Source organism: Labrus mixtus, chromosome 1 (genome assembly GCF_963584025.1).
Source record: "Labrus mixtus chromosome 1, fLabMix1.1, whole genome shotgun sequence".
Taxonomy (NCBI): Eukaryota; Metazoa; Chordata; class Actinopteri; order Labriformes; family Labridae; genus Labrus; species Labrus mixtus.
The window spans coordinates 6,700,093-6,722,728 of NC_083612.1; the positions used below are offsets into that span (position 1 = coordinate 6,700,093).

General features: G+C 40.0%; 2 protein-coding genes across 5 annotated transcripts in view; both read right to left on the minus strand.

The window, feature by feature from the left end:
• Positions 1–22,636, minus strand: part of LOC132979196 (up-regulator of cell proliferation-like) — a 79,857-nt gene that overhangs the window by 47,796 nt on the left and 9,425 nt on the right. Inside the window, exons 2-3 of one of the 4 annotated variants that reach the window (XM_061045429.1) lie at positions 16,038–16,103; positions 973–1,040 (exon numbers count right to left, since the gene is read on the minus strand). The exons of 1 other annotated variant lie outside the window; for it this stretch is intronic. The gene's annotated coding sequence lies outside the window, so the exon portion shown is untranslated. Of the gene's footprint in view, positions 1–972; positions 1,041–16,037; positions 16,104–22,636 lie in introns of those variants that run through there. 2 more of the 4 variants (XM_061045345.1, XM_061045503.1) reach the window with 2 other exon arrangements.
• LOC132978773 (interferon-induced very large GTPase 1-like) lies at positions 19,990–22,634 on the minus strand (the record flags this gene model as incomplete). The annotated part of the gene is made up of 1 exon (XM_061044081.1): positions 19,990–22,634. A coding segment is annotated over one exon (1,065 nt), but the record flags the coding sequence as incomplete, so codon positions are not given.

The window sequence follows — 22,636 nt, forward strand, 5'->3', positions numbered from 1 at the left end:
CACGTATAACTCCAGCAAGACATTTAGTTATAGTGATAACTCTGGACACCATGGACCACCATTTATGCCACATGGGAAGAATTCAGATCACAGAGACTAAATATCTTCATCCACAGCCATGAAGTTACAAAGACTAAGAAGAGAAATAAACACTTATTCCGTTTGATAAATATCAATTTCCAAATCTATTGTTGATATTAAAAGTCACAAAATACTGAAATTAGTGACTTTTGATTTACAAATTACCAATTTTGTTCATTAAGAATAAAGGGTGTCATTGCCCAAAGAGACCACACGAGGGTGTCAGTGCTCGTCTTTGTCGAGTACTGATTTTTTTGTTGTCTCTGACGTACTCCATCTGTTGTTTGTTTGTAAATGTATGCATGGTCTGGGTGGACTCTGGAACCGAATTGCCCTCAGGGATAAATAAAGTTTCTAAGTCTAAGAGGAATAAAAACAATATCAATGGGCTGAACGCATGGGGTGCCGGTTGCTTCAGGAAAAGTATTCATAGTTCATCGTTTTTAGATCAGTCCCTCCTACCTCATTAGCATACGGAAACAGAAATGTAGAAATAAATAAATGTAGAAATGAGTAAATGTGGAAATAAATAAATGTAGAAATAAATAAATGTGGAAATAAATACATCAATTCTGAGTCTGAAAGTCAAGTCCCCATCTCTGGTAGTGACTATATTATCTTGACTTGTCCAGTTAATCCATAACAATAAATACATCACCAGTTTGTTCTTAGACTTATTGATTTATCAGAAACATTACAACTCTATAACAAAGAAACATCCTCTACTGCAGGGGTCAATGTGTATGGTGATTGACCTCTCTGTTTTGTTAATACATTTAAATAGTTTTTGTTAAATGTAAAATGCCTTATGGGGCTTGAATGGTTCATGGATTACAAAACTAAAGGCTGAATGAATAATGAACATGTAGAAGTATTGTAAATAGATTGTACCTCTTGGATCTTCTTTGTTCGGAAAAGACATGGTCACACTTTCCTTTAACCTTCCTGTGCTTTCAAACCTGGAGGAAACATCAAATACCATCTGTTTAGTTTCACAGAACTTCGAAAGACTTTCACAAGTGTTGATATTTCAGTGTGTATGGTTACTTTGATTCAAACGAGGCATCGACTTTCTATTTTCATCATGAAGGTTTCAGCTGGTAGATGCGTATAACATCAGGAACGTTGAGATATCTGGGTGGTCGAGTATGCATGGGGGGGGTTGTCTTACTCTTATCTTAGGGTATATTTTAATATTAGGTTTGTATTCATATCAAATGTGCTTTTACCCTCAAATGAGTCACACATAGGGGAGAGTTAGAGCGCCGTTTTTTTCAACAGCTGAACTAGGGCTGGGCGATATGGACCAAAACTCATATCTTGATATGACAAATAAAAAACAAACTACCTGTTTGTGAATTTAAAAATTAATATTATAAAATAAAAATGTTCCTGAAATACAATAAAAGAGAGAGAGAGGAGGAGCAGGGTTAAGAGGGACAGACAGTCAGTCATCATCAGTGAGATGAGAAAAAGGTGACCTGGCACCTCTGTAACGTTATTTTAATGTAACATAAACTATATCGATATTTACGATATTGTCTTACCCTATATCTTGTTTGAAAATATATCGATATATCTTAAAAACTCGATATATTGCCCAGTCCTACTAAGGCATGTGTCAAAGGCCTCACCTCTCTTTCAGCAATAGTAAGCTTTTCCTGGCTTTATAGACTGCCACATTAACAAATTGGCTGCAGCTTGGTGTAACATAACTCAAAGGGTGGGTGTACACTTTTCTCTGAAACCAAAGAAATCAACATGAACCCTAAAATGAACCTTAGCTCATTAACCCAACCCAATTAACTTTAAACATTAAATTATATTCTACTAAAAACTCAAATAGGCAAGAAATAAAAACAAAGACAACATAACTCAAGATAAACCCTACAGTCGGTTTGCCCCAATGATGTTAGTGATAACATCATCAATCTTATAAATACCCAGGAAGTGCTGAACCAGCCCCTTTAGCTGCAGGACCACATGGGGAACTGAACAAAAGAATGAATAAAGGTAAGTATCCAATAAAGAGAACAACAATTATATTTTGCAAATCCTGAAACTAAATCAAAATTGACTTTGGTATGAACTGTAACGTAATGCCTACACAAACAAACCCGGGATACATTTCTGTGTCCGTATGCTAATGAGGTAGGAGGGACTAACGTCAGTCTCATTCAGGATTGGTCAACTGAGCGATCCAGTCAGATCTATTCCTAGCGAGACTTCCTGTTGACATTAAGCAGACTAGCATGGCTTCAACCAGGAGGCCGCTGGCAGACCTGCTGCGGGAAGTTGCTGACCAGCTTGAGATCTGTGAGTTTATTTTGAGTATGCCATTAGATAGTATAACTAACTCACAGCTGGATCGCTCAGTTGACCAATCCTGAATGAGACTGACGTTAGTCCCTCCTACCTCATTAGCATACGGACACTGAAATGTATAAATAAATAAATGTATAAATAAATAAATGTAGAAATAAATAAATGTAGAAATAAATAAATGTGGAAATAAATAAATATAGAAATAAATTTAAGACATCTAATTATTTATGTCCCATTTATTCACCAGTTTTTATTTATTCATTCACGCATTTAATTATTTATTCTTTTATTTATTTATTCCAGTATTTATTTATACATTTATTTATTTATTTATACTTCTGTCAGATCTTGTCCTCCATACATGACAGCTGCCTGAATGATTGTCAAAAACTTCTCAATAAATCACCTCAGCTCAGAGAATTTTTTAGAAAATGTATTAAAAACTCAAACTAAAGTACCACACAAATCTTTTTTCAAAATGTTGTTTGTAATATAATACATATTCACTTTCAATATGAGCTTGCTGACTTGTTGTACGAATAGACACATTACAGCAGAAAAGTTTTCATGGATCACCTACTCAGAATTGACAATAAAATGTATATAATCTTAGTAAGACGTTATCTGATAACCTTTAAACTATACAGGTAACAATAGGCTACTTGTTTATTTTTGTGTATCTAGTTTTCTGGTAACTCACCCGATGAATTTCTTGCTGCGACACAAAAATAAGTGAAAGTGAAACGAGAGTGGAGTTGAGGGTGGAACATGAGCTCCGTGATTATTTGTATAATGTAATTGGTTAAAAATGTGTCAAGTCAGAGTAACTAAACTCGGACTCTGTTCTTATTGGCTGTGTCAGTTATGTCGACTACCGATTGGCTATGGAAAACAAGTCCCACCCTTTCCTGGTAGCAGCCGACAGGAAGGAGGCACTTTTACAGCAGCCGACTGTTGCTGTCGATAGGAAGAAGTACACACACAAAATGACTTGTTTATATAAATTATGTATTCCGAACATGTAAATGACTACTTTTGAAACTGAGGTATAACTGGTTTTATTAAAGTGCAAGATCTGAGCACTTTATCTTAGTCTAACACACTGATAAACTGAATCTGTTTGTGAGGGGGAATCAAGATCAACTCTTCAGTTCCCTTAACTTGAAGAAAAGTATAACACTTATGGGATCTTATATAGTGGCTGAAAGCACACGTATAACTCCAGCAAGACATTTAGTTATAGTGATAACTCTGGACACCATGGACCACCATTTATGCCACATGGGAAGAATTCAGATCACAGAGACTAAATATCTTCATCCACAGCCATGAAGTTACAAAGACTAAGAAGAGAAATAAACACTTATTCCGTTTGATAAATATCAATTTCCAAATCTATTGTTGATATTAAAAGTCACAAAATACTGAAATTAGTGACTTTTGATTTACAAATTACCAATTTTGTTCATTAAGAATAAAGGGTGTCATTGCCCAAAGAGACCACACGAGGGTGTCAGTGCTCGTCTTTGTCAAGTACTGATTTGTTTGTTGTCTCTGACATACTCCATCTGTTGTTTGTTTGTAAATGTATGCATGGTCTGGGTGGACTCTGGAACCGAATTGCCCTCAGGGATAAATAAAGTTTCTAAGTCTAAGAGGAATAAAAACAATATCAATGGGCTGAACGCATGGGGTGCCGGTTGCCTCAGGAAAAGTATTCATGGATCATCGTTTTTAGATCAGTCCCTCCTACCTCTTTAGCATACGGAAACAGAAATGTAGAAATAAATAAATGTAGAAATGAGTAAATGTGGAAATAAATAAATGTATAAATAAATAAATATGGAAATAAATAAATGTAGAAATAAATAAATGTAGAAATAAATAAATGTGGAAATAAATACATGTAGAAATAAATTTAAGACATCTAATTATTTATGTCCCATTTATTTACCAGTTTTTATTTATTTATTCACGCATTTAATTATTTATTCTTTTATTTATTTATTCCAGTATTTATTTATACATTTATTTATTTATTTATACTTCTGTCAGATCTTGTCCTCCCTACATGACAGCTGCCTGAATGATTGTCAAAAACTTCTCAATAAATCACCTCAGCTCAGAGAATTTTTTAGAAAATGTATTAAAAACTCAAACCAAAGTACCACACAAATCTTTTTTCAAAATGTTGTTTGTAATATAATACATATTCACTTTCAATATGAGCTTGCTGACTTGTTGTACGAATAGACACATTACAGCAGAAAAGTTTTCATGGATCACCTACTCAGAATTGACAATAAAATGTATATAATCTTAGTAAGACGTTATCTGATAACCTTTAAACTATACAGGTAACAATAGGCTACTTGTTTATTTTTGTGTATCTAGTTTTCTGGTAACTCACCCGATGAATTTCTTGCTGCGACACAAAAATAAGTGAAAGTGAAACGAGAGTGGAGTTGAGGGTGGAACATGAGCTCCGTGATTATTTGTATAATGTAATTGGTTAAAAATGTGTCAAGTCAGAGTAACTAAACTCGGACTCTGTTCTTATTGGCTGTGTCAGTTATGTCGACTACCGATTGGCTATGGAAAACAAGTCCCACCCTTTCCTGGTAGCAGCCGACAGGAAGGAGGCACTTTTACAGCAGCCGACTGTTGCTGTCGATAGGAAGAAGTACACACACAAAATGACTTGTTTATATAAATTATGTATTCCGAACATGTAAATGACTACTTTTGAAACTGAGGTATAACTGGTTTTATTAAAGTGCAAGATCTGAGCACTTTATCTTAGTCTAACACACTGATAAACTGAATCTGTTTGTGAGGGGGAATCAAGATCAACTCTTCAGTTCCCTTAACTTGAAGAAAAGTATAACACTTATGGGATCTTATATAGTGGCTGAAAGCACACGTATAACTCCAGCAAGACATTTAGTTATAGTGATAACTCTGGACACCATGGACCACCATTTATGCCACATGGGAAGAATTCAGATCATAGAGACTAAATATCTTCATCCACAGCCATGAAGTTACAAAGACTAAGAAGAGAAATAAACACTTATTCCGTTTGATAAATATCAATTTCCAAATCTATTGTTGATATTAAAAGTCACAAAATACTGAAATTAGTGACTTTTGATTTACAAATTACCAATTTTGTTCATTAAGAATAAAGGGTGTCATTGCCCAAAGAGACCACACGAGGGTGTCAGTGCTCGTCTTTGTCGAGTACTGATTTGTTTGTTGTCTCTGACGTACTCCATCTGTTGTTTGTTTGTAAATGTATGCATGGTCTGGGTGGACTCTGGAACCGAATTGCCCTCAGGGATAAATAAAGTTTCTAAGTCTAAGAGGAATAAAAACAATATCAATGGGCTGAACACATGGGGTGCCGGTTGCTTCAGGAAAAGTATTCATGGATCATTGTTTTTAGATCAGTTACTGTGATAGGATCTTAACAGGAGACTTACAGGAGGACGTTTTGTGATTTCAGTTAATGTTTACCTAAAAGGCCTACTATCTGAATTTTTTATTAGAGTTCGGTCATTAGAGTAGGTGATGAGATTTGACAATAAAATTAATGTAATCTTAGTAATATGTTATCTGATAACCTTTAAACTATACAGCTATTCTATTACTGTATTACTTGTTCATACTTGTGTATCTAGTTTTCGTCAAATTAATTCACCCTATGAATTTCTTACTGCGACAAAAAATAATTCTAATAATAATAATAATAATAATAATAATAATAATAATACATTTTATTTAAAGGCGCATTTCAAAACTCTCCAGGTCACCTTACAAAGCAGAGATAGAGATAAAGATAAACTTTATTGATCCCCCATGGGGAAAATTTTTGCGTTACAGCAGCTCAAGAAAACAGGAATATAATTATTAAAAATAAAAATAGAAGTTAAAAATCAAACATATTTACATCAGTTAAATAAAAAAATACAATAATAGAATATTACACGTATTTACACTTCCACTTGTGGAAAGAGTTATTGTTATTAAAATAGCATTATTGAAATGAGTCATGAGGTGGTGATGCTGTTAAAGAGTCTGATTAAACAGTCTGACTGCAGATGGGATGAATGACCTGCGGTAGCGCTCTGTCTTGCAGGGTGGGTGTCTCAGTCTGCTGCTGAAGGAGCTGCTCAGGGCCCCCACAGTGTCATGCAGGGGGTGAGAGGGGTTGTCCATGATGGATGTCAGCTTCACTAACATCCTCCTCTCACCCACCTCCTCTTCAGAGTCCAGAGGACAGTCCAAGACAGTCCTGTCTCTCTCTGTGCTCCCTCCTCCCCAGCAGACCACTGCATAGAAAAGTGCAGACGCCACCACAGTGTCATAAAAAGTCCTCAACAGAGTCCTGCACACTCCAAAGGACCTCAATCGTCTCAGCAGGTGTAGTCGACTTTGGCCCTTCTTGTACAGGACGTCTGTGTTGTGTGACCAGTCCAGTTTATTGTTGAGGTGAACACCCAGGTATTTGTACGTCTTCACCCTCTCAATGTCCAAGCCCTGGATGTTCACCGGTGCAGTCTGGGGTGACTTCCTGCTGAAGTCAATCACCATCTCCTTTGTCTTGCTGGCATTGAGCCGAAGGTGGTTGAGCTCACTCCAGTTGACAAAGTCCATGATGACCTGCCTGTACTCCTGTTCGCTCCCCTTAGACACACACCCCACGATGGCTGTGTCATCGGAGAACTTCTGCAGGTGGCAGCTCCCAGAGTTGTGACAGAAGTCCGAGGTGTACAGGGTGAAGAGAAAAGTGGAAAGAACTGTCCCCTGAGGGGCCCCTGTACTGCAGACCACCATGTCAGACTCACAGTCCTGAAGCCTCACGTACTGTGGTCTGTTGGTGAGGTAGTCCGTTGTCCATGCAGCCAGGTGACAGTCCACTCCAGAGACCACTCTGACCACTTTTTAAAAAACAATCATATTTTCACTGCCCTTCGTCCTGAATACATTCTGATAATTTCCATTGCTAGGAAACATCCTGAATTAATGGGAAATGTGTACTGATATATCATTTTAGCTCGCTTAGAGGGGAGCAAATGTAAAAAATGTCTCACTTTACCCCACTCTCCCTAAATGGGCTGCAGTCTCACCAGGTTGTGGTCTGAGCACCCCAATGGGGGAGGGGTGATGATCTGTATGCATCTTTGGTGTTTGCATACAGTAAGTCCAATCCGTACCGGGCTCAAGCACGCTTCAACGCTAAAGTCCAGTTCGTTTGGCCAGTGTGACCGCTCCGTATCGTGCTCAGGCACGGTACACTTCCTTGGCTTTGGCACACTTCGGAGAGGTGTGCTTCGGCACGGTACACTTCATGCACGAGCACAAGCACGCGGGTACACAACGCTGACAGCCTTCATTCTGGAGAAATCCAGAGTTTCATGTCTGTATCTGACTAACATGACTCAATATAAGACACAAAGTAGCTGTCATGTTCTCTGTGTTGTTCTCCGATGTGCGGCTGCGGACTCGCCTGTGGACTCGGCCGCGCGTCTATTTTATTTTATTTTTTATTTATTTATTGCTGTGTCTGATAAAAATGGCTTGAAATAAGCTGTAAAGTCAGTAAAGTAGCTGTCATGCTCTGTGTTGTTCTCTGATGTGCAGACGCGGACTCGACTGCGTGTCTCTTTCTCTCTCTCTCTCTCTCTCTCGTCCACTTGTTTGTAAACTGAGCACGCTTCATAATAACATAAAGCGTGCATGTGTTGTATTAAGACGTTATGTACAAGAGGTAATCGTGCTTAGGCACGGATAGTCCTGTGTAGTGTGACCGCGGGCCGTGCCGGCCAGCGGGGGAATGTCGCTGCGGGGGGGCAATCGTGCTTGGGTACAGCACGGTACGGATGGCCAGTGTGACCGCGCCCTAAGAGACTGGGGGTGTGATGTCTGTAGCTGAGACACTACACTGTGGATGAGTTCACAGGCTGCAGCGTCTGCCGAGGGGGGGGGGGGATGTAAACAGTCACAGCGATCACGTGTGAAAACTCCCTCGGCAGGTAATATGTCTGAATGCTTACAGCCAGCAGCTCCACATCCTTAGTGCAGTGCTGTTCTTTAACGGTGATGTGCCCAGAGCTACACCATCTCTCATACATCGCTATTCCCCCGCCTTTCTTCTTACCACTCTCCGTCACGCTCCGGTCCGCTCTGATGAGGTGGAAGCCGTCCAAAGTTACGAGCGCGTCCGGAGTGAGTTCATTCAGCCATGTCTCCGTGAACTGCATGATGCTACACTCTCGGTACTCCCTCTGAAGCCGGGTGAGCGCCGTCAGCGCCTCCATCTTATTAGGGAGAGATCTTACATTCCCCATAATTAAAGACGGCACGGATGGTTTGTACCGTCTTTTCTTTTCCCGATGAAGTGTCTTAAATATCTAGTACAGAGATATTATACTGCTCTTTTAGTTGTATAACGCACACATCTGGAAATTTGTATCTGATAGAGGAGTCCCCTTCAGTTAAATGTTTGCTCAGAGGTGTTGTTCTATGAGTTGCCAGGAAATACCTAAATCTAAGACAGGATCCCCCACAGTGGAAGGTAAACAAGGGGACCCCTGTGTCCAGAGAGATACCCAAGAACAGGAAACAGATGTCCTCATGTGTCCTGTGACATTTTGTATAAATAGCACTCTCATTGTATGTTCGGGGGAGATCACTTTTGGCTGTGTCTCTCCCAGGTCGAACCATGGTGAGCCTGGAGATGCTGTTCTTGTTAATAAATAATCCTTTTTGAAAGCAAATCAGTCTCAACGGCGAATTTCTTCATCATCAAACATATCAACAACAAGGGAATCCAGATCACCGACACTTCACCCCGGCTCTGCATCCCCTTCTCCTCCTCCGTAGTTCTGCGGGGATGTCCGGTCTTTCGGCTGGATGTATCCGAGGTCGGCACAGCGCAACCAGCTGTTCGCAGGTGTAAACAATGGAGCCATGACTGAATGGGTCTCCCGAGGAAGTTTTAAAAAGTCCACAGAGAAAGAAAAACAACACCAATACTCCAAAAAGATGAATGTCCATGTTTGTTGTTTGGAGTTGGAGTTACTCGCAAAGTTAGAGCAAATACAGATAAAAACAACAAAGTAACAACACAACGATAAAACTAACATTAAAAACACAAAAAAACACAAATGCACAGGATGTAAAGGATTTATCAGACCGGATGGAGAATGATCAGACTGAATATGCCAGTTTAAAAAGATGTGTTTTGAGATGAGATTTGAAAATGGAAAGAGAGTCGATATTACGGATTTGTGGGAGGGGAGGAGCAGAACTGTGAAGGTGATGCGATGTTTAACTGGGAGCCAATGAAGCTGCTGTAGGACAGGGGTGATGTGATTAACAGAGGGCGTTCTAGTGATGATGATGTGTTAAAAGCTCGTCTGAAACTAGATTTCAGTTTCTTCAGTTAGTCAAACAATCTAGAAGAGTTTGAAGACACTTGGTGCATCAAACGTGTTTTATGTTCTGTTGAAAATGATGATTTGGTTTTTGGTAACATTTTGATTTGATTTTGGTTTTATTTTATTTTGTTTTATTTTTCAGTGATTGGCTGTTTGTTATTTGTGTTTTTTTGAAAATGCTTTGAGCAATTAAATGAAGTTTGAAAAATCAAAATCTCTCTGTCTCTCACTCTCTCTCTCTGTCTGTCACTCTCTCTCTCTGTCTGTCACTCTCTCTCTCTGCCTCTCTCTCTCTGTCTCTGTCTCTCTCTGTCTCTCACTCTCTGTCTGTCTCTCACTCTCTGTCTGTCTCACTCTCTCTCTCTCTGTCTCTCTCTCTCTGTCTCTCACTCTGTCTGTCTCTCTCTCTCTCTGTCTCTCACTCTGTCTGTCTCTCTCTCTGTCTCTCACTCTCTCTGTCTCTCTCTCTCTGTCTCTCTCTCTCACTCTGTCTGTCTCTCTCTCTCTCTCTGTCTCTCACTCTGTCTGTCTCTGTCTCTCACTCTATGTCTCTCTCTCTCTGTCTCTCACTCTGTCTGTCTCTCTCTCACTCTCTGTCTCTCACTCTCTGTCTCTCTCTCTGGTGCATGCTGGGAGTGAGTGGTGTGGAGTGAGACTCTGAGCGAGTGTGTTTGATGGTTTTTTTCTTTAGTAATTTGATTTAATTTAATGTAGTTTATTGGTTGTAGTTTCACTTTAAGTTTATTGTTAGTGTGTGTTTGTGTTTTTTCTTTTTTCTCTCCTGCCGGTGTCTCGCCGGTCGGCGTCTTCAGACGCCATGGTAAATGGAGTCACCTTCGGCCACCTCACGCGAAAGCATGGCATTAAAATCAATGCCAGCTTTCCGTGTAGCGTGGAGGAGATTGGGCTTGCTGTGGGAGAGAAGGTCGGGCACGGCAGCGTGAGGTCGGCCGCTCGGATGAACAGCGCCGTGGTCATCTTCCTGGACCAGGTGGAGAAGGTGAACCGAGTCGTTGAGACAGGCATCACGGTGAAGGAAATGTTTGTACAGGTGACTCCGCTGACACAGCCTTCCACCAGAGTCATCCTGTCCAATGTCCCTCCGTTCATAACCGACGAGTTTCTTAGCAGAGAGCTCTCCAGACATGGGAAGGTGGTATCACCCATAAAAAAGATTCTGTCTGGATGTAGATCTCAGCTGCTGAAACACGTAGTGTCTCACCGTAGACAACTGTTTATGATACTTAACAATCGGGATGCGGACCTCAACCTCCGCTTCCATGTTAAAGTAGATGATTATGACTACGTGATATTTGCCACCATGAAATGTTTCGGTTGTGGTGAGGAGGGACACACCGTGAAGGCCTGTCCGAGACAAGGGGATCCGGCTCCGCCTGGCCGTGGGGTGACGCCCGGCCCTGTGGCGGGGCTTTCCGCTGCTCCGCCGGTTGCAGCGGAGCGGCGGGAGGCCCCTGCCCCGCGGCCTGTGGCCGCAGCGGAGACTTCATCTGCTGCGGCCCGGACCGCGGCATCTAAGCGGCCGATAGCGGCGCCGCGAAGCGCGCCGCGCCTCGCCGCTGCTGTGTCTGACCTGGAGCACGGGGTGGTGAGTATGAATGATGTGCACGGTGTGGGTGAAAATAATCAGGGAAGTGAAGGAATGTTTTGGGTGACGTGGTGGAAAGTGAGGTGGGTGAAGAAAAGGGGGAAGAAACAGCTGGAAAAAGTGTGAGTGAAGTGCAGATAAATAAAGCAAGTGGCGTCAGTGAAACGCAGGAGGGTATGTCAGAGGAGGAAGATGAAACACAGGCAGAGGAGACAGGTGGGGGGAACAGTAAACTTACATGGGGGGAACAGGTGGAAGAGGCTGAGATGGAGGAGGAGGAAGAGGAAGCAGTAAAGGTCAAATCTGCTTCTAAACGCAGAAGAAAAACTAGGGGCACAAAGTATGAGGCAAAGAATAGCAAAGTGGCGGAGGACAGACAGACAGTAAGGGGACAGGGGCAGACAGAGGAAAGTGAAAGTGATGACTGTGTCTCTGACAGGAGTGATATATCTGGATTCAAAATAAGTAACAGTCAACAGAAAAAACTTTACTCTGTAGAAATGATTCAGTCGTTTTTAGCAAAAACCAAAAATGCTAAAGGTGTTAAAATTGAAGAGCATTTCCCAGTTTTAAGTTTGTTTTATACCTCGGCCAGACTCCACATGCACCAAAAGGAGGAGTCTGGCCTCACTAACAAGGAGGTTTTTAGATTAAAAAAACTTGTGGGTAAAGCAAAAAAACAAATGAACAATGATGATGGGAAGAGCTCCAATGTGTGTTTTAATTAATTTATTGATTTTTCTTTTTGTTCTTAATTTCTCACTTATGGATAATTTTAGAGTGGGAAGTTTGAATATAAATGGAGCCAGAGAGTCAAAAAAAAGAGCAGCTATATATGAAACGGCCAAAATGAAACATATCGATGTTTTTTATTTACAGGAGACACATAGTGATAGCACCAATGAGGCAGACTGGAGGAGAGAGTGGGAGGGGGAAGTCATTTTAAGTCACAACACTTCTCTTAGTGGAGGAGTTGGCTTTCTCCTCTCCAAGTCTTTCACTCCGGTTTCACTGGAGGTCGAGCATTTTATCGAGGGGAGGTTGCTTTTAATTAAAGCACGGTTTGACCTTTTTACTGCTGTTTTTATCAATGTGTATGCACCAACAATCGGTGCAGAGAGGAAGCTGTTTTTACAAAAAGTTAATGATGTTTTAAATGGCTGTGCCTCGGAGGATTTTTTTATTCTTGGGTGGGGATTTTAACTGTACAGAAAATGCATCTTTAGATCGCAACCATGCAGAGCCACATCCAGTTTCCCAACATGTTCTGAGGCAGCTGGTCTATTCTCATGGCCTGGTGGACGTGTGGAGAAGGATGCATGCAGACTGCCGACAGTACACATGGTCCCACCTCAGAGAGAGTAGGATCTCCTCAGCTAGACTAGACCGTATTTATTGTTTTAAGCATCATTTTAATATTTTTAAAATGTGCAGTATTGTTCCTGCTGGTTTTACTGACCATTCGTTACTTTTGTGTAATGTTTTTATTCAAAATATTTTACCAAAAAGTGCTTATTGGCATTTTAATTCAGTCTTAACATTTGATAAACATTTTAAAGAGGTTCTTATTTATTTCTGGGATGTTTTTAGACAGAGGAAGGGTGATTTTAACAGTCTTAGGCAGTGGTGGGACCATGGTAAGACTGAGATTAAACTCCTATGTCAACAGCACACCCTCAATGTCACCAGAGACATCACCAGATCTATGAAAGACCTGGAGACTGATATAGTGGAACTAGAAAGATTGAGCGAGTCCACAGCAAATCGAGGATATATTGAAATCCTCAAAGTCAAAAAGCTAGCTTTAGCCGACCTGTTGGATGTTAAAGTACAGGGTGCACTGGTCAGGTCCCGGTTTCAAGCCATCGCGGAGATGGATGCTCCCTCTAGTTTCTTCTTCGGCCTGGAGAAGAGGAGTGGGCAGAGGAGGGTAATCCACTCACTTTTAGCAGACACAGGGCAAACATTGACTGAACCAAGCCAGATAAGAAGGTGAGCTGTGAGTTTCTACTCAACACTATACTCAAGTGAGTATGAGGAGGAGGAAGCTGGTGGAGGGGTTCTGTAATGGACTGCCTCAGGTCTCTGAGGAGACCAACACACAGCTCAACGGGCCGTTACAGATGCAGGAACTGAAGGCCGCTCTGCAGGGCATGCAAGGGCGGCGGGCTCCCGGCATAGACGGCCTGAGTGTGGAATTTTACAAAGCCTTCTGGGACATCCTTGCAAAGGACTTTTTAGATGTTTTTAATGAAAGTCTGGCCTCTGGTTCAATGCCCATGTCCTGCAGGAGAGCCGTAATCACGTTGCTCCCAAAGAAAGGCAACCTGCAGGACATTAAAAACTGGCGCCCTGTGTCTTTGCTGTGTGTGGATTACAAGCTTCTGTCCAAACTCTTTGCCTCCAGGCTGGGGAAGGCTATGGAGCAGGTCATCCACCGGGACCAGACCTACTGTGTGCCCGGCAGGTCCATGGTGGACAATGTCCACCTCATTCGTGATGTTTTGGACATCTCCAGCTCATCGGGTTGTAACACTGGTCTGATTTCTCTAGACCAGGAAAAGGCTTTTGACCGCGTTGAACACAACTTCCTCTGGAAAGTTATGGAGAAGTTTGGGTTCAGCGCTGGTTTCATAGCCAAGATCAAAGTGTTGTACAGTGGGGTTGAGAGTGTGCTGAAGTTTAACGGCGGTCTGTGTGCTCCTTTCAGGGTGTGTAGAGGCGTCAGGCAGGGCTGTGCTCTGTCCGGCATGCTTTACACACTCTCCCTGGAACCCCTCCTTCACAACATACGCTACAACTTACAGGGCTTGGTTTTACCTGGTTTTAATACAAACATTGTTTTAAGTGCTTATGCTGATGACATTGTTGTTTTTATTAAAAACCAGAGGGATGCAGATATTTTAACCAACATTATAAAACTTTTTAGCGTAACATCGGCAGCGAGGGTGAATTGGAAAAAAAGCGAAGCCCTCGCTGTCGGTGAGTGGCGTGACGGTCTCCCAGTTCTTCCCCAGAACTTGGCCTGGAAAAAAGATGGTTTTAAGTACCTGGGGGTGTTCCTCGGGAAAAAACAGATAGTCCAGAAGAACTGGGAGGGCGTCACAGAGAAAGTTGAGGGGAAACTTTCCAAGTGGAAATGGCTGCTCCCTCAAATGTCTTTTAAAGGTAGAGTATTGGTTTTAAACAACCTTGTAGCATCCCAACTGTGGCACCGTTTAACCTGTGTAGACCCCCCTTCAGGCTTGCTAGCCCAGTTACAAAGAAAAATGGTAGATTTTTATTGGGATGGTCTACACTGGGTGCCACAAGGGGTGCTGTTTTTAACCAGAGAGGAGGGGGGACAGGGCCTCGTCCACCTGGCCAGCCGGACAGCCACCTTCCGATTACAGTTTTTACAAAAATATCTGACAGGTCCGGCTGATCTAGTGTGGAGAGATGTGGCCAGCTGCATTCTCAGACGTGCAGATTTCCTGGGGCTGGATGCTGCTCTGTTTTTATTTGATTCTTTAAAATTAAGTGGGCTGCCTCCGTTTTATCAGGGTGTTTTTAAGTCTTGGGCCCTTTTTAACTGTAAAAGGTGCCCAAAGTCTGACTCTCTGTACTGGTTGTTGAGAGAGCCATTGATTCACAGGGCCAAGCTGGATATCAGCAGCAGCGTCACCCCCGGCCTGACAAAACAAAGACCCTGTGCCTGCAGCAGCTGGTGGATGCAGTGGGGCCGGCGCTGGGTGATGCCCGGGCCCTGGGCTCTCTTCTGGGCCTGCACTCTGTCCGGGTGGCGGGGAGGCTCCTGGAGCTGTGGCGCCAGAAGCTTTCTGGGAAAGAGAGGAGCCTCCTCACCAGCATAAGTTACCATGGTAACTCAGCAAGGATTCATAATATGAATCACATAGCTTATATTATAAGATATTATAAGGAGTACGCCTTGTGTTTTGAAATGTTCCACTCGATATTCCGCTGTCTATAGGAGATTTCTGTTTACTGTTTGTAAAGCTGATGTCCTTCATGGAGGAGAACAAAAACTGTTTTTATAAATAATTCAGCTTTTTATTATATAGTTTGTTCTCAGATTTTTGAAGCAATTTCTAATTAAAAGAGAGTTCAGTCTTATCTTACTGCTTGTATTATTTTTATCATTATTATTATTATTATTGGAATTTGAATTGTAGAAAAGAATATAAAGTGAAGAACATTGAGGATTTGATTCATTATAATAATGCATCATTTTAATGTGATGTCCTGTTAGCTGAAAAGTTTGAGTCATGGCTTGCCAAGACAAGAACAATATGTAAGCAGTGATAGTCATTACAAGATGATAGTTCAAACATTTCAAAATGGACCTTTTGTTTTGCATTTTGTGACCTTCAAACAATTAAAAGACTATTTTCTGGTCATATATTTAGTCATCGAAGTGCAAATAACAGAGACATGTCAGATTTATGAAGCCTCACATGCTTTTGTTTCATTATCTATAATCACAAGGTACCATCAATATTTAAGCAGAGAGACGACTTCACATGACACAAAATGTCCTTTTTTATAAATCAATCTGTCCAAAAGTCCAAGTAAAAGTTTACCTGTAGGCTCTGGTTCATGTGTCTTCAGTGTCAGCATGTTCAGACTTTTCCCATGGCTCTCTACTGCTTTTAAACCCAAAATAAAAAACATTTATTTAACTTTAGTTTCACAGAAATGATTTTAATATAGCTCATACATAGTCTATGTCCATACATAGACAAAGATGTGCACAAATCACTTCACACACAGATGTATGACAAATATATGACGATAAACACTTCATACAGGTAAGTGTATCAGGCCATCTCTCAACAAAAAAATATCTTCCAGCTGTTGCTCTCCCTTTCATTTTACTTTACAACAAAATATAAACATCAGAACAAATGAACAAAAGAAACAAAAGATGTCACACTCACTCATTTATCCACAAAGATGCATTCACGACAGTCTCCTCAATAGGCAATTTAGCGAGGTAACTAAAGCATATCGGGTCTCCGTGGGCTAATGTACCTGACCCATTTTGACCACAATCCCTTAAATTTCTCTGACTGTATTTTTATAGAAAATGTTATTCTCTCCATAATGTAAATTTCATAAACAATTTTATACCAGTCCTCTAATGTTGGAGCGTCTTGTTGTAACCATTTCCTAGTCAGGGCTTTCTTCCCTACGACAAGCAATATTCTCATCAAATATTTGTCTGCTGCTGATTGAATATTCATTGCTTTTGTGCCCAAATATATCGTCAAAAAATCAAATGGAATAGAGATTTGAAATATAGTTTCTAAACATTTATGAACGTCCTGCCAGTAAGACTTAATTTTTGGACATTCCCAAAATAATAATATAATAATATTTTGCTTCTCTTAATTGGATTAGGAATTTCATTTACGTTATAGGAGACCACTTTTACAGTATTATATGCCATAACTATTAAAGAGTAACATTTGATAATCTTTGGATGGAGTTTGTGGGACATCTCTTATGCTGCGCTGAACGGCAGTAAACAAACTGTAAACAAAGTAACTACTAATTAAGTTTAGAACATTGCTTTGAAACCAAAGTCCATTGGAAATTCAAAAAGTGGGGTTAAATAAAAAACCCTGTGGGTGGTGTTTTAGTGCAGCTTTTGTGAGGGGAAGCATCTCTTTCAAGAGAGGGCCCTCATTCTTAATGGTTTCAGCATAAGCCTTATCCATAATAACTCACATTCAACCCCCGACTTACTAGGTACCATCATTATCGCTTTTCATATCTAAATATGCATACTTCTAAAGAGAGCAATCAGGAAAGTATACTATGTGGTGTAGAGGGAACATGCAGACACTTTGTCTTTAAAGTCACATGCATTGAAGTTCATAAATCTGGTCAAATTTTAAAACAACAATAATTAAAGCAACAAATAATTCACTTCAAGGCAACATTCAAAAATGTATTGTGGCAGGGGTTAATGCTCTTGAGCTTATATAGTAGTGATCGTTATGTAGTATCATCCATCAGAAGTAATTAACCCCATACATACACCGCCACCGAAGCAGCAGGAGCAAGTGCTCTCTGATCTACTAACGGCGTGCAGTGAGGATTGCGTCTTTCAAATGAGCAAAACAACACGCATTGACCATTTAGTATGTTTGCCTTAATGAATATGCATTATGGGGCGTTTCTGCCCTAACGTGCAAAATACTGGGAGGAGAAAATGCAAACAAGTTAAATTAGTACACGCATTGCGATTTAACACCTTTGAAAGGAACGTGCTAATCCAGGAGCACAGCGTTACGCACAACAGGCTGTTGTTACTGTAGTTAGGAGGAGACATAGGCACAACAAAAGAAGGCATACAGATCGCGTTTTTCCCCACAAGTGTTTACATGTTTCAAATGGCATGCATTTATTTTTTAATTTGATTCAATATTCTAATCGTTAAGGAAGAGAAACACTATGATTAAACTACAGGCTATTGTTGCCATATAGCTTTGTGGATCCACACAGCTTGCCCCCAAACAATCCTGCTGCACATCTGCAATCAAGCTACACACTTAAAAAAAGTTAAAAAAATGTGTCCAATTGACAGTGTTAGGGGTGGCTGTGGTCAGAGTCGTCGGCTCTTAACCAGAAGTTCGGTGGTTCGATCCCCAGCTCCTACAGCAACATGTCCAATGTGTCCTTGGGCAAGACACTTAACCCCAAGTTACTCCCGCTGCTTCGTCTGCAGCGCATGAATTTGTATGAATGGATTAGTTACTTCTGATGCTTTACACAGCAGCCTCTGCCATCAGGTTGTGAATGTGTAGGTGTGACCTGCTGTGTGAAAGTACTCTGAGTAGTCACAAGACTAGAAAAGAAGATGCTCTACGGTGAGGAAGTAGCAGGAGGCAAAAATATTGATGATTTAATATTCTATTTAAACTTTACTCTGATATCTGATATTTTTTTTAACCACATTTGTCATACAGCTTGAGTTTGTTTTCTGCTTATCACAACAGCAGTAAGACACAATGAGTTCAATCACTGAGGAGAGATGACCTCCTCAGAGCTCTCCAGCAGTCTGAGTCACCTGAGTTTGACATGAATGCTGTTCTGCAAAAATCCACTAGGTGGCAGAACCGTACAAGATGTGCATCCAGTGGACCTGCACATACTGCACCAGCAGTTAGGTTAAAAACTACCTAAACTGCGTAGTTTTTGATTGAACTGCTGGGTCAATTTAAGAACAACTACATGCCGGGTTATTTAAGGGTAGGGTTAGGGTTAGCCCAGCCTGTTTAGCCCAGCCTGATGGTTTATATATTCTACCCAAACTTTGGTTGTTTTGAACTATAGCGCTGGTTTAATTCTACCAAATGAATTTGTTGAACATTCAGCCTAAATGTTGCTATATTTTTAATTGAAGACTGTTTCGGTATTTAACTTAATGAAGTTATTTTCTGTTTTTTTGTTTTTTTAGTAAAACCTAAAAAAAAGAAAAGAAAATGTGAAAGGATAGATAGATGGATCAATCATTTTTTTAATTTTTTTTTATCTTCAGGTGCTTACAAAAGAGCATATAAAAGACCTTAATCATTGTTCAAATAAATGGGATAGGGAGATCTAGATATTTCTTCTGATTTGGGTAGACCAGGGGTTCCCAAACTATCAGCGAGTGAACCCCAAAATAAGAGGGCCTGAAACTGGGCTTCCCCAACCGTACATAGCACACCACCAAACACACACCTATAGGCCTATCCAAACACTGTTAACACAACAAAAACAACACACAGCTTAAAACCATAAAATTTGTTTATATAATAATTTATTGTAAGAAAGACTAGAAGCAGAATTCAAGTCATTTCCATGGATAGACTTCAGCACTGAGTGGACAAATAAAACTTAATAAGCAGACACACAGGTGTGTTCATCTTTATGTTTAAAGAGTGTGATTGGAGCGCCCCCTTGTGGTATTTTCCTTCAGTTGTCAGTGATGTGTTGTGCATGAGAGCAGACTTTATGAGCCAGCGAGTACTTGGTACAGCCAATGAACATTATCTGATCAAATCATTGTCACCTTAAGAGAACTAAAAACAATTATCTCCTTTAATCAACTGGGAGAAAATCCACCAGCCAATCTTCATATCCCACAATTCTTACTCTGTTGCATTTTCATTTAGCTCCTAACATCTTAGATAATGACGTATTATGTTAATGTTCCTAATTTTCATGTTATTGTTCTTTGATTTGAAGTTAGAATGATTGTCTCTAAATATCAGTTTGCTTTGCACACAAACAGCCCGTACAAATGTTCTTCAGAGGGACAGTTTTTGCATTTTTAGATAGGACAGCTGAAGAGACACGGAAAATGAATTTACTCTCCTTTCAGACTGTAGTGTTGCAAAAATAGATAACTGCTGTTTATAGACACGTGTTATCCCATATTTCAGTCACACAGATTATTAATAGTTCTGACTAACAGCTGGAAAGAGTGATTGTTGACAGCTATTATTTACAGCCTGAACAAAAGAAGACTGAAGAAAAAAATAATTTCAATTGAAATCTTTAATCACAATTTAACTCAACATTTGTGGCTTTAGGCCCATTTTCACATTTATTATACATACAGTATATCATATTTATCACTTGTCATATAGAATTAAGAGAACACAACATTTTCCATCAAAAACATCAAAAACAGAATTAAGAACATGTAAATATCACGTCCAGCTTGCTGAACTCATCGTCTGTCTGAAATAACAAGATTTGGCCTCACTTTTCCTGCTATCGGCCTCTTCAGACAACTTTTAAACATCAATATCAAATTCAGGAAGATTAAAATCACATATTCACTGACTAAATCAAAAACACATCAAAAGATTAACATGTTTTTTTTTCCTATGACGAATACAAATAGAAAAGTAAAAACATTCAAACTTGTGATTATATTTTTTAAACATCTGTTTCAAACTGTTATTGTATGAGAACGTCATCATCCACTACATCAGCATCACTATACTGTAGCTCTATGACTGAGCAAAAACATTAAAACAACAAGGCCAAAATATAACTAAAAACACAAGAAGATTTATGTCAGAAATACAAAACAAACAATGTTAGTCAGCACTTCAAGTCAGTGACATCAACGTTTCTTATTTTCTGACTGTATCCAACATGTTTAGTTTTCTTGTGACACATTATTTAATCAGGACAATCAAAACTCTAAATGTGATTCAATGAATGAACCATTCAGACACATACTCTGCAGATCATCTCTTTATCCCCCACATCGTCTCCGTATAGTAAATCATCATTTCATCATCTTTACTGTGTACCAGTTATAATACACAGAGCCACACAACAACATAAAAAACAACAAACTGTTTAATTTCTCATCAAAACAAACAAAAAAAACACATGTTGTACGTGGTCTTGAAGAACATTATCATCATTGCCATCATCATTATTGTGCACACTTGTTAAAATGGCATAAAAAATAAAACATGAACATAAAGAGAGATTAAAAAACAACTCAGAATTCTTCCAAAATATAAAAACAACAACATGCTATCTGTTTTCATGTTCATCATCTGTCATGGTCAGCTTGTCACTCATACTGACCTCACATTGTACACACCTTCTGACATTATCTTTGAAAAGAAAAGAAAGTCTTAAACACAAAAGGTAACTGAAAGAAGAACAAAAACGACATGATTTGTCCTTTGAAACTTACATCAGAGCCATTGCCTTATTCATGCACTGTAGTAAGAGTGCTGAAAGAAAATGTACGAAACAAAATGATTGTTATATTTAAAAACACAAAAAAAGACATGTTAAAAAGTTTAACATAACTGCTTCAATCAGATGAACTAAATCATATCATAGAAACATAAAAAATATAAATCAGGTGTTCACACTTCAATTATTTGAAGCCGTGTTTCTGTCTTTCTTTGAAGACTTCCATTTCTCTTAGTAAGGAAAACATGTGAAACAAGTTGTTTTGCTGAAGGCCCTAACTTGTTCAGTGCCATATGATTCTGCCACTCCACTTCCTCTGTTTGCACCCAAAAAACAGGAGGTGTGTAAATGTTTCTTGTTTAAGGATATTTGTCAGAGTTGTGCGATGTTCACTTTATGTTGAAGGCTTCTTTTAAACCTTTCAGTGCTTGTTCCTTTGTGATGCTTCTCCAGGACTCTGGAACGACAGCAGGCTTGGCTTTGTATTCTTCAGCAAATCTGTCATTGTATTTTACCAGGACATACTTCCAGTAGTCAGAAGCCTGGATGGTGCGGTCAGGAGGAATGTGCCACTCTGGATAGTATGTGGCATAGTCTTTATAAGGATGGAACTTCCCCTCAGTGTCTGCGCTTCTGAATGTTTTTTCGCTGTGGACATCTGTTGTACACAGTGTTTCAACCAACTCCTGCGTTTTTATATTTCTGTACATGCCAAGACCTTGAGGACGATGCACAGCTGCATGATGCTCCTTGTGTTCTTTGCCTCCAGCCTCACAAGGAACTTTACAGAAAGGACATTGTTTTCCACAGCCAAACACTTGCTTAAAGAGCTCATCTTGTGGTTTGGTTGGGAGTTTTTTCAGAGTTTCAGAGATGTCATCAGAGTTTGAGATTTCCTCCTTCAGCTCTTCCTTTAAGTCATGTAATGATTTAAACAGGCTGTCTGTAAACTGATGGCATGTGCTTTGGATCTGAAACAGGATGGTTTTTTCATCTTCCACAGAAATTGAGATGTCTTTATTTAAACACGTTCGCATGTTGTTGATGAGCTCTGGGATACTTTCCTGGTTGTCTGGCAGCGGAGTGCCATCACTGCGTTTTGTGGACTGCTTTAATGCTTTTGTGATTTTGTCAACTATGACCTGCAGAATTTCATTCTTCAGTTTGCACAGAGTCTGGCCCTCTGACATTTTTTGCAGGACATGCTGAAATATCCAATCCTTAACAAATATTTCATACCTTGTAATGTACTTGACAAAACTCTCAAAGTCATTCTTTTGCAGCAACTCCTTTTGAATGTTGTACTGGAAAAAGGAGCGTGAACTGTACTCTGGTGAATGGCAACTTGTCAAAATTTCCTCCACAATGTTGACTCCCAGTGATCTACTGATGTACTCCTCAACAGCAGGTTTGATACAAAATCTGACATAATCAGTTCCTTTGCGATGGCAGTGAT